The 15,947-nt window shown below is 37.6% G+C and overlaps 1 protein-coding gene across 5 annotated transcripts in view; it reads right to left on the minus strand.

Annotated features, from left to right (window-relative positions):
- The window catches only part of MOSPD2 (motile sperm domain containing 2), an 84,452-nt gene that overhangs the window by 35,589 nt on the left and 32,916 nt on the right, over positions 1-15,947 (minus strand). For all 5 annotated transcript variants that reach the window (NM_001101896.1, XM_059883322.1, XM_005228427.5 and 2 more), the window contains 1 exon segment: positions 10,952-11,076. In NM_001101896.1, coding sequence (NP_001095366.1) covers positions 10,952-11,076 — 125 coding nt within the window.

A 15,947-nucleotide genomic window follows, 5' to 3' on the forward strand; every position in this document is an offset into this window, starting at 1 on the left:
AGTCTAGACCTACTTATGGGTCTTGGATAGTCTCCTGGTGAGGTGCAAGTTGGCTGTGGCTCCCTATGGAGGCAAGAATACTGGTGGCAGAGGCCTCAGGGAATATTGATGGGTATGAGCTTTCCCAGAGGGAGGTCTCCATTTTGGCACCAAGACCTGGCCTTATCCAACAGTCTGCAGGTTCCAGAGCTGAAATACTTCAGGCCAAACAATCAACAAGACAGGAACACAGCGCCACCCAGCATCAGACAGGCTGCCTCAAGTCATACTGAGCTCAAGTGAAGTTAAGTGAAAGTCGCTCAGTCATGTCCAACTCTTTGTGACCCCATGGACTATACAGTCCATGGAATTCTCCAGGCCAGAATACTGGAGTGGGTAGCCATTCCCTTCTCCAGGGGATCTTCCCAACCCAGGGATTGAACCCAGGTCTCCCACACTGAAAGCAGATTCTTTACCAGCTGAGCCACACAGGAAGCCAAAGAATACTAGAGTGGGTAGCCTATCCCTTCTCCAATGGATCTTCCCGACCCAAGAATCAAACTGGGGTCTCCTGCACTGCAGGCAGATTCTTAACCAGCTGAGCTACCAGGGAAGCCCTTACTGAGCTCAAAGACGCCTCTAAACACACCCCTTGACATGGCCCCACCCACTGAGGGCAGGCACCAGAAACAAGAAGAACTAGGATCCTGCAGCCCGCACAAACACGACAAGCACAGAAGGTTAGACAAAGTAAGATGACACAGAAATATGTTTCAGATGAAGGAACAATGTAAAAACCCACAAGAACAACTAAATGAAGAGGAAATAGGCAATCAAGCTGAAAAAGAATTCAGAGTAATGATAGTAAAGATGATCCAAAATCTTGGGAAAAGAATGGAGGCACAGACCGAGAGGATATAAGAAATGTTTAACAAAGAGATAAAAGATTAAGAGAATGAAGAATTAGAGATAAAGAATTCAATAACTGGGACCTCCCTAATGGTGCAGTGGATAGGAATCCACCTGCCAATGGAGACAATATGAGTTCAATCCCTGGTTGGGGAAGATTCCACATGCCAGGGAGCAGCTAAGCCCATGTGCCAAAACTACTGAAGCTGGTGCACTCTAGAGGCTGCGAGCAACAAGTACTGAGCCTATGTGCCACAACTACCGAAGCCTGTGTGCCTAGAGCCTGTGTTCTGTAACAAGAGACGCCACCATGATGAGAAGCCCATGTACTGCAATTAAGAGTAGCTCCCCCTTACTGCAACTAGAGAAATCCCACACAGAGCAACAAAGATTCAGTGCAGCCAAAAATAAATCATAATTTTAAAAAATCTAAAAATCAAAAAACACAATACAAATTAAAAATATACTAGAAGGAATTAATAGCAGAATAACTAAGGCAGAGAATGAATAAATGAACTGGAAGACAGAGTGGTGGAAATCACAGCTGCAGAACAAACAAAAATAGAATGAAAACGATAAGAAATGAGAAAGAAAGAGGGAAGGGCCTGAGGAACTATTTGAAGAGATTACAGCCGAAATTTCCCTTGAAAAAGGAATCAGTCACCCAAGAGCACGAAGTGTAGACAGTCCCTGGCAGGATAAATCCAAGGAGGAACACCCTGAGATACATATTAATCAAACTGACAAAAATTAAAATACAGAGGAAAAAACATTGAAAGCAACAAGGGAAAAGCAATAAATAACATACAAGGGAATTCCCATAAAGTTATCCACTGATTTTTCAGCAGAAACTCTGCAGGCCAGAAGAGACTAGCATGATATATTCAAACTGACAAAAGGGAGAAAATCTCCAACCAAAAACATTCTAACCAGCAAGGCTCTTGTTCAGACTCCACAAAGAAATGAAAAGCATTACAGACAAGCAAAAGCTAAGTGAATTCAGCATCACCAGACCAGCTTTGCAACAAATGCTAAAGATACTTCTTTAGGTGTTAAAAAAAAAAAAAGGCCACACCTAGAAATATGAAAATCTACATGGGAAAGCTTACCAGTAAACATACAGTAAAAGTAGGAAATCATCCACACACAAATATGGTATCAAAACCGGCAATTGTGAGGAGAGTACAAATGCAGAAAATGGGCAATGCATTTGAAATTAAGTGAACAGCAACTTAAAACAATGTTGTGTGTATATATATATATATATACACACACATATAGATAGATAGCTATATCAAAACCTTATGGGAAGAATTCCCTGGTGGTGTGGTAGATAAAAATCTGCATGCCAATGCAGGAAACACAGGTTCAATCCCCAGCCCAGGAAGATTCCATATGCCTCTGGCAACTAATGCCCATGTTCCACAACCACTCTGTGCTCTAGAGCCCATGAGCTGTAACTATTGAGCCCACAAGCCTCAACTACTGAAGCCTGTGCACTCTAGAGCCCATGCTCTGCAATGAGAAGCCACGGCAATGAGAAGCCTGCACACTGAAACTACAGAGTAGCCCACACTCTCTGCAACTAGAGAAAGCCTGTGCACAGCAATGAAGACCCAGAGCAATCAAAATTAAATAATATTAAAGAAATGTTATGGGAAATGTGAACCAGAAAACTATAACAGATACACAAACAAAATAAAAAGCAATACAAACACTAAATCATGAGAAGAGAACAAAAAAGGAAGGAAAAAGACTTACAAAAACAACTTCAAAAGAATTTTAAAAAGTGGCAATAAGAATATACATATCAATAATTACCTTAAATGTAAATAGGTTAAATGCTCCAACTAAAAAACACAAACTGTCTGAATGGATACAAAAATAAGACTCATATATATGCTGTCTATAAGAGACCCATTTCAGACCTAGGAACACATACAGACTGAAAGTGAGAGGATGGAAAAAGATATTCTATGCAAATAGAAATGAAAAGAAAGCTGGAGTGGCAATACTCATATCAGACAAAACAGACTTTAAAGACTGTTATAAAAGACAAAGACACTACATAATGATCAAGGGATCAATCCAAGAAGATATAACAGTATAAATATATATGCACTCAACACAGAGACCCTCAATATACAAGGCAAATGCTAAGGGAAATCAACAGTAACACAATAGTGGGAGACTTTACCCTTCACTGTTCACCTGAACTATCACAATATTGTTAGTTGGCTGCTGCTGCTGCTAAGTTGCTTCAGCCGTGTCCGACTCTGTGCGACCCCATAGACAGCAGCCCACCAGGCTCCCCTGTCCCTGGGATTCTCCAGGCAAGAACACTGGAGTGGGTTGCCATTTCCTTCTCCATTAGTTGGCTATATCCCAGTAAAAAATAAAAAGTTTAACAAAAAATAGAGAATAAACAAATAAACAGAAAATAATGGGGGACTTTACATCCCACTTCCACCAATGGACAAATAATCTAGACAGAAATTCAATAAGGAACATAGGCCTTAAATGACTCATTAGACCAGATAAACCCAACTGATACTTACATAACACTCTATCTAAAAGCAGCAGAATACACTTTCTTCTCGAGTGTACATGAAACATTCTCTAGAATACATCACATCTTGGGCCACAAATCAAGCCTTGGTAAATTTAAGAAATCTGAAATCATATGAAGCATCTTTTCTGACCACAACACTGTAAGATTAGAATTAAATTACATGTAATAACTGTAAAGAAAAAAAAAAACACACACAATCACGTGAAGGCTAAACAATATGTTACTAAACCAATGGATCACTGAAGAAATCAAAGAGCGAATTAAAAAATACCTAGAGACTAATGACTCAGACACGACTGAGCGCCTTCACTTTCACTTTTCACTTTCACGCACTGGAGAAGGAAATGGCAACCCACTCCAGTGTTCTTGCCTGGAGAATCCCAGGGACAGGGGAGCCTGGTGGGCTGCCGTCCATGGGGTCACACAGGGTCGGACACAACTGAAGCGACGCAGCAGAAGCAGCAGCAGAGACTAATGACAATGAAAACATGACAATCTAAAACCTGTGCAAACCAACAAAAGCAATTCTAAGAGGGAAGTTTATAGCAATATGATGTTACCACAGAAAACAAGAAAAATTTCAAATAAACAACCTAAACTTACACCTAAAGCAACTAGAGAAAGAGGTACAAACAAAACCCAAAGTTAGCATAAGGAAAGAAATCATAAAGATCAGAGTTGAAATAAATGAAATGGAGACAAAACAATAGAAAAGATGAATGAAACTAAAAGCAAAAGAGACACTGATGTATAGAACAGTCTTTTGGACTCTGCTGGAGAGGGAGAGGGTGGGAAGATTTGGGAGAATGGCATTGAAACATGTATATTATCATGTATGAAACGAGTTGCCAGTCCAGGTTCGATGCATGATACTGGATGCTTGGGGCTGGTGCACTGGGACGACCCAGAGGGATGGTATGGGAGGGAGGAGGGAGGAGGGTTCAGGATGGGGAACACATGTATACCTGTGGCGGATTCATTTCGATATTTGGCAAAACTAATACAATACTGTAAAGTTTAAAAATAAAATAAAATTAAAAAAATAAAAAATAAAAAAAAAAAGAAATAAAAGCTGGGTCTTTGAAAAGATACACAAAATTGATAAACTTTTAGCCAGACTCATCATGAAAAAAAGGGAGGGCTCAAATCAGTACAATTACAAATGAAAAAGAAATTACTATAAGCACCACAGAAATACAAAGGATCATGAGAGACTACTACTACACTACTACAAGTGCCAATAAAACAGACAATCTAGAAGAAATGGACAAATTCTTAGAAAGGCACAACCTTCCAAGACTGAACCAGGACAAACTAGAAAATGTGAACAGACCAATAACAAGTGATATTGAAACTGTGATTTTAAAAACGCTCAACAAAGTCCAGGACCACATGACTTCAAAGATGAATTATATCTCACATTTAGAGAAGAGTTATCACCTATTTTTCTGAAACTGCTGCAGAGGAAGGAAAACTCTCAAACACCTTCTAAAAGGTTTTCATCACTCTGGTATCAAAATCAGACAAAGCACAAAAAAAGAAAATTATAGGTCAATATCACAGATAAACAGACGCAAAAATCCTCAACAAAATACTAGCAAACTAAATCCAACAATACATCATGATCAAGTGGGATTTACCCCAGGGATGCAAGGATTCTTCAATGCAAGCCAATTAATTAGTGTTATATGCCATATTAACAAACAGAAGAATAAAAACCAAATAATTATCTTTGTAGATGCAGAAAAGGTTTTTGACAACATCATGCATATTGATATTACTTTAAATGTAAATAGATTAAATGCACCAACCAAAAGACATAGACTGGCTGGGTGGATGAAAACATGTGCATGTACGCACTTCTACTTACCACATCACTCTGCTTGACCACCCCCCCCAAATTGTATGTAATTATTTTATATTGTTAAGTTAATCATGTTCCCATTATGGCTTGCAATTGTAATTAACTTTTATTTTTTGTCTGGCTATTGACTGTGAAAACTGATAAACATCTTTTACTTTTGTGATTGTATTACTCACTTAATACCACTATATCATGATTGGTACAGAAAAATAATAGACCTCTATATCACCAAAACTCAGGAGCAGTTCTCCTGGGTTCCTTTACCCTACTGCTCTCCACCTGGGTGCCCTTTCCCAATAAAATCTCTTGCTTTGTCAGCACATGTGTCTCCTTGGACAATTCATTTCTGAGTGTTAGACAAGAGCCCAGTTTTGGGCCCTGGAAGGGGTCCGCCTTCCTGCAACAAATGGCGACTCTGGTGGGATTCTTCTTCGCTGAGACTGACATCCTGACCACTCGGGGTACTCAGGGGCCAGCTTGCCTGCCAATGGACCAGACCTAGCGGCCGCAACTGGAACCCTTTTGTCCCTGGTCTCCTCCTGACATGGACAACTGGCCAGAGTGCCCCGACCAGGTAAGGAACAAGAGACTTTACTGACTTCTCTCCCCTTCCCTCTCTTTTTCCTTTCCTTAACCCTTCCTATCCTTCCCCGTTTTTCTAATCCCCCGGTCCTGGATGCAGGAATCTGGTCGAAGGGCCCTCAGCCTGAACTGAGGATAGGAGACTGATCACCTCCTCTTGGCAGAGAACTCGAATTCTGGTTCTGATTTCTGGTAGGGCCGAGTTCCAGTCCTCCCTTCTCTAGAGGCCCTGGGAAAAAGTCCCATAACGCCTGGGTATCTGTAGGTGGCAGGAGACGTCTGTAAGGCCACCCCTTTCGCCCCCGTCTTCCGCCTCCTCCCCCTTCTTCTTTCAACCTGGCTTCCTTTCCTCCCTTTGAAATCTTTGATGTTAGTATTCTTGTATTTAAGGGCTTCCCTGGTGGCGCAGAGGTTAAAGCATCTGCCTGCAATGTGGGAGACCTGGGTTCCATCCCTGGGTCAGGAAGATCCCCTGGAGAAGGAAATGGCAACCCACTCCAGTATTCTTGCCTGGAGAATCCCATGGACAGAGGAGCTTGGTGGGCTACTGTCCATGGGTCGCAAGGAGTCAGACACGACTGAGCGACTTTCACTTCACCTTCACTTCACATATCACCAAAACTAGGATCTAACAGAAAAAACTTGTAATCACTTTTTAAAATCCAGATGCATATCAGAATTATCTTGAAACTTTTTGAAAAATACAAATGCTCAGGTATTTCTTTTTCTCTCCAGAGCTCCAGATATGTTTCTAATGAGCAGTCATGTTTAAGAACAACTTGACTATATGATCTTTTAGTTTTATCTAGTATATTTCACTTTTTCTATTTCATATTCAGGGCTCCCATTTCATTTAGTATATGTTCTCTAATTTTTTGATCTCTTTTTTTTATATACTCTTTCTCAAGCCTTTATCAAGTGTAGTAGAAAAACTTTAGTATACACATATGTAAATGTATAATATATATATATATATATTTTAGAAAACTTATGAATTTTTGCCTAAAATATTATGATATTTTGGTTAATCAATGAATATAGTAAAGTTGCAGGATATAAAATCAACACACAGAAATCCCTTGCATTCCTATACACTAATAATGAGAAAATAGAAAGAGAAATTAAGAAAACAATTCCATTCACCATTGCAATGAAAAGAATAAAATACTTAGGAATATATCTACCTAAAGAAACAAAAGACCTATATATAGAAAACTATAAAACACTGGTGAAAGAAATCAAAGAGGACACTAATAGATGGAGAAATATACTGTGTTCATGGATTGGAAGAATCAATATAGTGAAAATGAATATACTACCCAAAGCAATCTATAGATTCAATGCAATTCCTATCAAGCTACCAACAGTATTTTTCACAGAGCTAGAACAAATAATTTCACAATTTGTATGGAAATACAAAAAACCTCGAATAGCCAAAGCAATCTTGGGAAAGAAGAATGGAACTAGAGGGATCAACCTGCCTGACTTCAGGCTCTATTACAAAGCCACAGTCATCAAGACAGTATGGTACTGGCACAAAGACAGAAATATAGATCAATGGAACAAAACAGAAAGCCCAGAGATAAATCCATGCACCTATGGACACCTTATCTTTGACAAAGGAGGCAAGAATATACAATGGATTAAAGACAATCTCTTTAACAAGTGGTGCTGGGAAATCTGGTCAACCACTTGTAAAAGAACGAAACTAGAACACTTTCTAACACCATACACAAAAATAAACTCAAAATGGATTAAAGATCTAAACGTAAGACCAGAAACTATAAAACTCCTAGAGGAGAACATAGGCAAAACACTCTCTGACATACATCACAGCAGGATCCTCTATGACACACCTCCCAGAATATTGGAAATAAAAGCAAAAGTAAACAAATGGGACCTAATTAAACTTAAAAGCTTTTGCACAACAATGGAAACTATAAGCAAGGTGAAAAGACAGCCTTCAGAATGGGAGAAAATAATAGCAAATGAAGCAACTGACAAAGAATTAATCTCAAAAATATACAGGCAACTCCTGCAGCTCAATTCCAGAAAAATAAACGACCCAAACAAAAAATGGGCCAAAGAACTAAACAGACATTTCTCCAAAGAAGCCATACAACAAACATGAAAAGATGCTCAACATCACTCATTATCAGGGAAATGCAAATCTAAACCACAATGAGGTACCATTTCATGCCAGTAAGAATGGCTGCTATCCAAAAGTCTACAAGCAAAAAATGCTGGAGAGGGTGTGGAGAAAAGGGAACCCTCTTACACTGTTGGTGGGAATGCAAACTAGTACAGCCACTATGGAGAACAGTGTGGAGATTCCTTAAAAAACTGGAAATAGAACTGCCTTGTGACCCAGAAATCCCACTGCTGGGCATACACACTGAAGAAACCAGAATTGAAAGAGACATGTGTACCCCAATGTTCATCACAGCACTGTTTATAATAGCCAGGACATGGAAGCAACCTAGATGTCCATCAGCAGACGAATGGATAAGAATGCTGTGGTACATATACATAATGGAGTATTACTCAGCCATTAAAAAGAATACATTTGAATCAGTTCTAATGAGGTAGATGAAACTGGAGCCTATTATACAGAGTGAAGTAAGCCAGAAAGAAAAACACCAATACAGTATACTAATGCATATATATGGAATTTAGAAAGATGGTAACGATAACCCTGTACGTGAGACAGCAAAAGAGACACAGATGTACAGAACAGTCTTCTGGACTCTGTGGGAGAGGGTAAGGGTGGGATCATTTGGGAGAATGGCATTGAAACATGTATATTATCATATGTGAAACCAATCACCGGTCCAGGTTCGATGCATGATATAGGATGCTTGGGGCTGGTGCACTGGGATGACCCAGAGGGATGGGATGGGGAGAGAGGTGGGAGGGGGGTTCATGATGTGGAACACATGTACACCCATGGCGGATTCATGTCAATGTATGGCAAAACCAATACAATATTGTAAAGCAATTAGCCTCCAATTAAAAGACATAAATTTATATTAAAAAATTATGACATTTTGATTCCACCTGTTTGACTTAGTATGACTAGAATGCTAGATTTCTAATTAAAAAATAGATATGCAATAAGCAACAAAGTTTTACTGTATAGCATATGGAACTATAGTCAATATCTTCTAATAACCTATGATAGAAAATAATTTCAAAAATAATATATGTGTATTTGTATAACTGAATCACCTTGCTGTGCACCCAAAATACTATAAGTCAACTATTTAAAATGGCAAAGTTCAACAATGCAAAACTGCAATTACTTTTGCACCAACCTAATAACAACAACCTACTATATAGAACAGGGAACTCAACACTCTGCAATAACCTATATGGGAAAAGAATCTGAAACAGGGTGGATATATGTACAACTGATTCATTCATTTTGATGTACATCTGAAACTGACAATAAAAGTTAAAAAAAAATACAGAAATCAATATTTAGGGGAAGAAAAAGAAACATCTTTGAAACCATCTTTAATGACCATCATTCAGTAACAAGAGACTTTTCATTTGGTTTTTCAGATGTCTAGGAATCAAGATACTCATTACCAGTTTAAAGTTCAGTTTGCCTGAAGAAATAATTGTGCATGTCTCTATATGAAAAAATTTCTATTTTTGTTACCCTCATCCCACCCAATTTCCTTTGCAGTGAGTTGAAGTGTTGTGGAGTTCTCTGTTGTAGGACTACGTCCAGTTGTGACAGTCTGGAAACAGTCTGGAAACAGTCTCAGACATAAGGATATAAATATTTTATATCTTTTGAAATAAATTTGAGTCTCAGTTCATAAGTATTATCTAGGGACCTCATACTATTCTTCCTTTCTTTTCTTAAAATCATCCTTAGCTGGTTGCCAAAAGCTGCTGAGAACTTTCTGTATAATATACCACTCTCGTGGAGAGTCAATTTTGGTTCAGATACGTTATCCAGTCTTTCATAGGTTCCATATGTATTGTACAAACAAAAGGTTGATAACTTCCCCCCAAAATTACCAATTCAAGGTTTTTTTCTAATGAAAGAAAACATAGAAAAGGATACACAAAAACTTTTCATTTTGCTACTCCTTTGATTCTAGTTGAATGTAGTTTTGCCAGTGCAAAGCAGATTGCAAAAATCAAATAACTGAAGTATTATCAATCAAATTAACCTAAAGCATACAAAATCCATAGGTTTCACAGTTTATTAAAAAAAAGTCATTATCCAATTATGTTTCATTGCCATGGAGTACTAAAAATTTAACACATAGCTACTTACTTCTGGTCTCTTATTTGTAAGTAGCAAGATCATTTCCAAAAAATATTATAGTATATATTAACTTTTAAATTAAAAACTGTTCAACAGTAAATAACTGAAATCAAACTAAAGAGACAACAAAAGGCAATTAAGTGATTTAGTGTCATCCATTATACAATTTATGGGTCATCTCTAGACAGTAGAATACTATGCAGCCACGAATAAGAATAAGACAGCTTATCACATAATGATTTTGAGTGATTTCTAAGAGATTTTATGAAGCAAAAAGCAGCACACACAATAGTGTATAAATACACTACTTGGTTAAAACCACATTGGGAGGGAAAAAGAATTATATATATATGAATACTATAGTTGTTTATATATTACATATTTAGTATAGTTTTTTTATATAGGTAACACAGATCCCTGGAAATTAAAAAAAAAAAAGAAATTAAACTAGAGAGGAGAACAGGATGGTAGCCACATCAGTACAAAGACTTTTTACTGAATACTTGTTTCTGAATACTTTACTGAGTTATCTTTCAGTTTAAAATCATATAAAAACTTGACCTATTCAAAAATAATTTAACAACTCAAAATTTTTAATTAAAAAATGTCTATAACTCTGGTTGCTGTTTTAGAGTATTTATAATTTTTCTTAGGATGTTTAGATATTGCTTTTCTGTTTCTGTTGAGGAAAGAATACAGCCTCACGCATGTGTCATGACCCAGTCTTATTTTAAAAACAGGTTTTAGGTACTGTACTTACAGTTCCACCCATGTGAGGAGGCAGGTATTCTACACTGACATAGTCTTGGATGTCATTTTTACTCGTAAACTTCAACAAACTCACTGCTTCTGGACCAAGCCAGGTTTTCACAATTTTGAAAGCAGCTGAAGAAAAAGACAATCACTGTATTAAATTCCTTTCATTCTTTCTCGATTTACTTACCGTATGTGCTAATGTAGGTCCTCTGAGATTAATTTGGGCTAAAATATGTTAATATGTATTTTTCCATGGCATGATAGTTATATTCACATTCTCTAACCCCTTACGGCAGAAAGTGAAAAAGAACTAAAGAGTCTCCTGATGAAAGTGAAAGAGGAGAGTGAAAAAGTTGGCTTAAAATTCAACATTCCAAAAACTAAGATCATGACATCTGGTCCCATCACTTTATGGCAGATAGATGGGGAAACAATGCAAACAGTGAGAGACTATTTTTTTGAGCTCCAAAATCACTGCAGATGGTGACTGCAGTCATGAAATTAAAAGATGCTTGCTCCTTGGAAGAAAAGCGATGACCAACTTAGACAGCATATTAAAAAGCAGAGACATTACTTGCTAACAAAGGTCTCTAGTCAAAGCTGTGGTTTTTCCAGTGGTCATGTATGGATGTGAGAATTGGACTATAAAGAAAGCTGAATGCCAAAGAATTGATGTTTTGAACTGTGGTGTTGGAGAAGGCTCTTGAGAGTCCTTTGGACTGCAAGGAGATCCAACCAGTCCATCCTGAAGGAAATCAGTCCTGAATATTCATTGGAAGGACCGATGCTGAAGCTGAAACCCCAATACTTTGGCCACCTGATGCGAAGAACTGACTCATTGGAAAAGACCCTGATGCTGGGAAAGATTGAAGGTGGGAGGAGAAGGGGATGACAGAGGATGAGATGGTTGGATGGAATCACTGACTCAATGGACATGAGTTTGAGCAAGCTCCAGGAGTTGGTGATGGACAGGCAAGCCTGGCATGCTGCAGTCCATGGGGCCGCAAAGTCGGACACGACTGAGCAACTGAACTGAACTGAATCCCTGTAGGCATTTATACTTTAACTGTGCCTTATGGGTTTCAAATGTTCCAGGAAGATTCTGGAGGATTAAATTATCTTGATGTTCATTAACAAACTTATGGTTTTGGCCTCTGAACAAATCCATCAATGATCCCAACTTCTAAGATTTCCAGACAATGAATCAAACTGCATTGTGATTCACTACTTGTACAATAATATGGGAAGAGTCATTTGCCTTATGCTTCTCTGATAAATCCCCAATCTGAAAAATCTTCTAAAATGGGAAGTCAGGAAGAGAAAGAAAAAGCCCTTCTCTTATGTGTGTGAGCCAGACCCAGACTTTCCACCCTAGACTTTCCACCCTAATCTTAAACTTCTGTGCCTTTCTCCTAAGCCCTGCAGCTTAAGAGTTATGACGATATTATAGAATCTCCAAGAATAAAATTATCAAACACAGCCATTCAGTAACTACAGTTTTGTTCTATCATGCCATTTTGATAAACTTTTTAACCTTCTTTCCATCATGAGTTCCTAAGCACATTTTAATGGAATTAAAAGAGAAATCTTGAATTACATTTGCAAAAGCGTCAATGAAAAAGTCAGGAAATAAAACAGCATGATAATGAACATTAAACAGTAGTTCAAAAAACTGCATTTTTACTTTGGCTAATTATGTTTAAAATTTTCCACATAACATTTACATTTTCATTAATTTCAATTAAAAAAGTCTGAGTTGGCATGTTTGAAGCTAGTACTTGAAAGTAACTGAAGTGCTAAAGCTGATTTTTATAACAGCTTTTATTGAGATAAAATTTACATACCATAAAATTCACTTTTTAAACGTATACTCATCAATGATTTTTCTTTAGTATACTCACAGAGTTGTGGAACTCATCACCACTATCTAATTTTGGAACATTTTCATCACCCAAAAAGAAATCACCACCCATGGGCAATCTCTCATCTTCCTTTCTCCCTGACAACCATTAATCTAGTTTCTGTCTTTATGGATTTGCCCATTTTTATAACTGTGTTTTTATAAATATGAGTTTTTATTTCCTACTAGCTTTGTTCACTCAGCATGTTTTTAAGGATCATCTGTAATGGAGCATGTATCATATTTAATTCCTTTTTATGGCTGAATAATTTTTCATTTTATGGTTATATAACATCTGTTTATTTGCTGTTTATTAGCATTTGTTATTATCAATAACCTCAGATACACAGATGATACCACAGCAGAAAGTGAAGAAGAACTAAAGAGCCTCTTGATGAAAGTGAAAGAGGAGAGTGAAAAAGTTGGCTTAAAACTCAATATTCAAAAACAAAGATCATGGCATCTGGTCCTATCACTCCATGGCAAATAGCTGGGAAAACAATGGAAACAGTGACAAACTTTATTTTCTTGGGCTCCAAAATCACTGCAGATGGTGACTGCAGCCATGAAAGTAAAAGCTGCTTGGTCCTTGGAAGAAAAGGTGTAACCAACCTAGACAGCATATTAAAAAGCAGAGAAACATTACTTGCCGACAAAGATTTCTAGTCAAAGCTGTGGTTTTTCCAGTAGTCAAGTATGGATGTGAGAATTGGACTATAAGGAAAGCTGAATGCCGAAGAATTGATGCTTTTGAACTGTGGTGTTGGAGAAGACCCTTGAGTCCCTTGGACTGCAAGGAGATCCAACCAGTCCATCCTGAAGGAAATCAGTCCTGAATATTCATTGGAAGAACTAATGCTGAAGCTGAAACTCAAGTACTTTGGCCACTTGATGTAAAGAATGACTCACTGGAAAAGACCCTGAAGCTGGGAAAGACTGAAGGTGGGAGGAGAAGGCGATGATAGAGGATGAGATGGTTGGATGGCATCACCGACTCGATGGACATGAATGTGAGCAAGATCCAGAAGTTGGTGATGGACAGGGAAGCCTGGCGTGCTGCAGTCCATGGGGTTGCAAAGAGTAAGACACGACTGAGCCACTGAACTGAACATTTGTTTATCCATTCATCAACTGATGAACTTTGGATTATTTCCACTTTTCACTATTATGAATAATGCTACTATGAACCTTTGTGTAGAACTCTTTGTGTAGACACACGTTTTCAATTCTCTGGGACATATACCTAGGAGTGAAATTGCTAGGTCACATGATAACTCTGTATTTAATTTTTTGAGGAATGGCCAACTGTTTTTCCAGTGGCTGTGCTATTTAACATTCTCACTCACAATGTATGAGGGTTCAAAATTCTCCACATCATTATGGACACCTGTTACTTTATTCTGTCTTTTTGATTACAGCCATCCTAGTAAGTGTGAAGTAGTATCTCATTTGGTCTTAATTTGCATTTCTCTAATGATGTTGAGCAGCTTTTATGGGTTTATCACCCATTTGCATATTTTCTTTGGCAAAATAATTAAAATCTTTTGTCCTTTTCACCTGGGCCACTTGTCATTTTATTGTTACATTATAAAAGTTATTTATATATTCTACTCACAAGTCCCTTTTCTGATGTCTGATTTGTAAATATTTTCTTCCATTGTGAGAATTGTCTTTTTACCTTCTTGATGTGTCCTTTAAGGTACAAAAGTTTTCAATATTAACAAAGTACAATATATCTATTCCTTTGTTGCTTGTGCTTTTTTGGGGTTTACCTAAGAAACCACTGTCTACTCCAAGGTCACATTGATTACCCCTATGGTTTTTCTAACAGGTTTATAGTTTTAACTCTGATCCATTCAGAGTTCATTTTGTTAGATAATGGAAGGTAGAGGTCCAACTTCATTCTTTTGAATGCTGATATTCAGTTGTCCCAGTATAATTTGTTTAGAAGGCTAATCTTTCTCCACTTAATTGTCTTGGCACCATTGTTAAGAAATCAATTATAAATGTTAGGATTTATTTCTGGACTCTGAATTCTATTTTACTGATCTTTATTTCTATTATGTTGACACCACAATGTCTTAATGCTTTATAGTGAATTTTAAAATCAAGAGATGGACTTTCCTGGTGGTGCAGTGGATAAGAATCCACCTGCCAACGAAGGGGACACAGGTTCAACTTCTGGCCTGGGAGGATTCCATATGCCATGGAGCAACTGGGCCCGTGTACCGCAGCGACTGAGCCAGTGCTCTAGAGTCTGCAAGCTGAAACTACTGAGCCTGTGCGCCATGATTACTTAAGGCCACTTATCTAGAGCCAGTGTTCCGCAACAAGAGGGGTCACCACAGTGAGAGGCTCATGCACTGCAACTGAAGGGTATCCCGCATTCTCCGCAACTAGAGAAAAGCCCAGACAGCAGTGAAGACCCAGCATAGCCAAAAATTTAAAAAATAAAATTATTTTTAAAAATCATCAGTTAAAAATAGTTTAAAAATTAATAAAATCAAGAGGTGTGAGTTCCTCAATTTCACTGTTCTTACTCAAGACTATTTTTATTACTCTGGGTCTCTTGCATCTCCATATGAATTTAAGGACAAACTTGTCTGAATCTGTTTAAAAAAAAAAAAAGTGGGGGCAGCAGTTGGGATTCTGACAGAAACTGCACTGAATCTGTAAATCAACTTTGAAGCACTGCCATCTTAGTAATTAATAGGTCTTTTAATCCATGAACAAGACATGAATATTTACCTAGATCTTGAATTCCCTTCAGTGGTGTTTTATAGTTTTCAGTGTATGAGTCTTCAACTTTTTATTATTTTAATTTCTAAGTATTTTATTCTTTGTGATGGTATTACAACTGGAATGATTATATAATATCATTTTGGGTTATTCATTGCTAATGCATAGAAACACAATTGATTTCATGTTTTGACTTTGCATCAGGGCACCTTGCTGAACTTGTTTACTGGTTCTAACAGGCTTCTGTGTATATATGGTTTGTATTTCTTAAAAATTTCCATATAGATATCAGCTGCAAATATGAATAGTATGACTTCTTTTCCAATCTGGATGGTTTTCCTTTTTCTTGCCTAAGTGCCCT

This window comes from Bos taurus, chromosome X, assembly GCF_002263795.3.
Source record: "Bos taurus isolate L1 Dominette 01449 registration number 42190680 breed Hereford chromosome X, ARS-UCD2.0, whole genome shotgun sequence".
NCBI classification, from domain to species: domain Eukaryota; kingdom Metazoa; phylum Chordata; class Mammalia; order Artiodactyla; family Bovidae; genus Bos; species Bos taurus.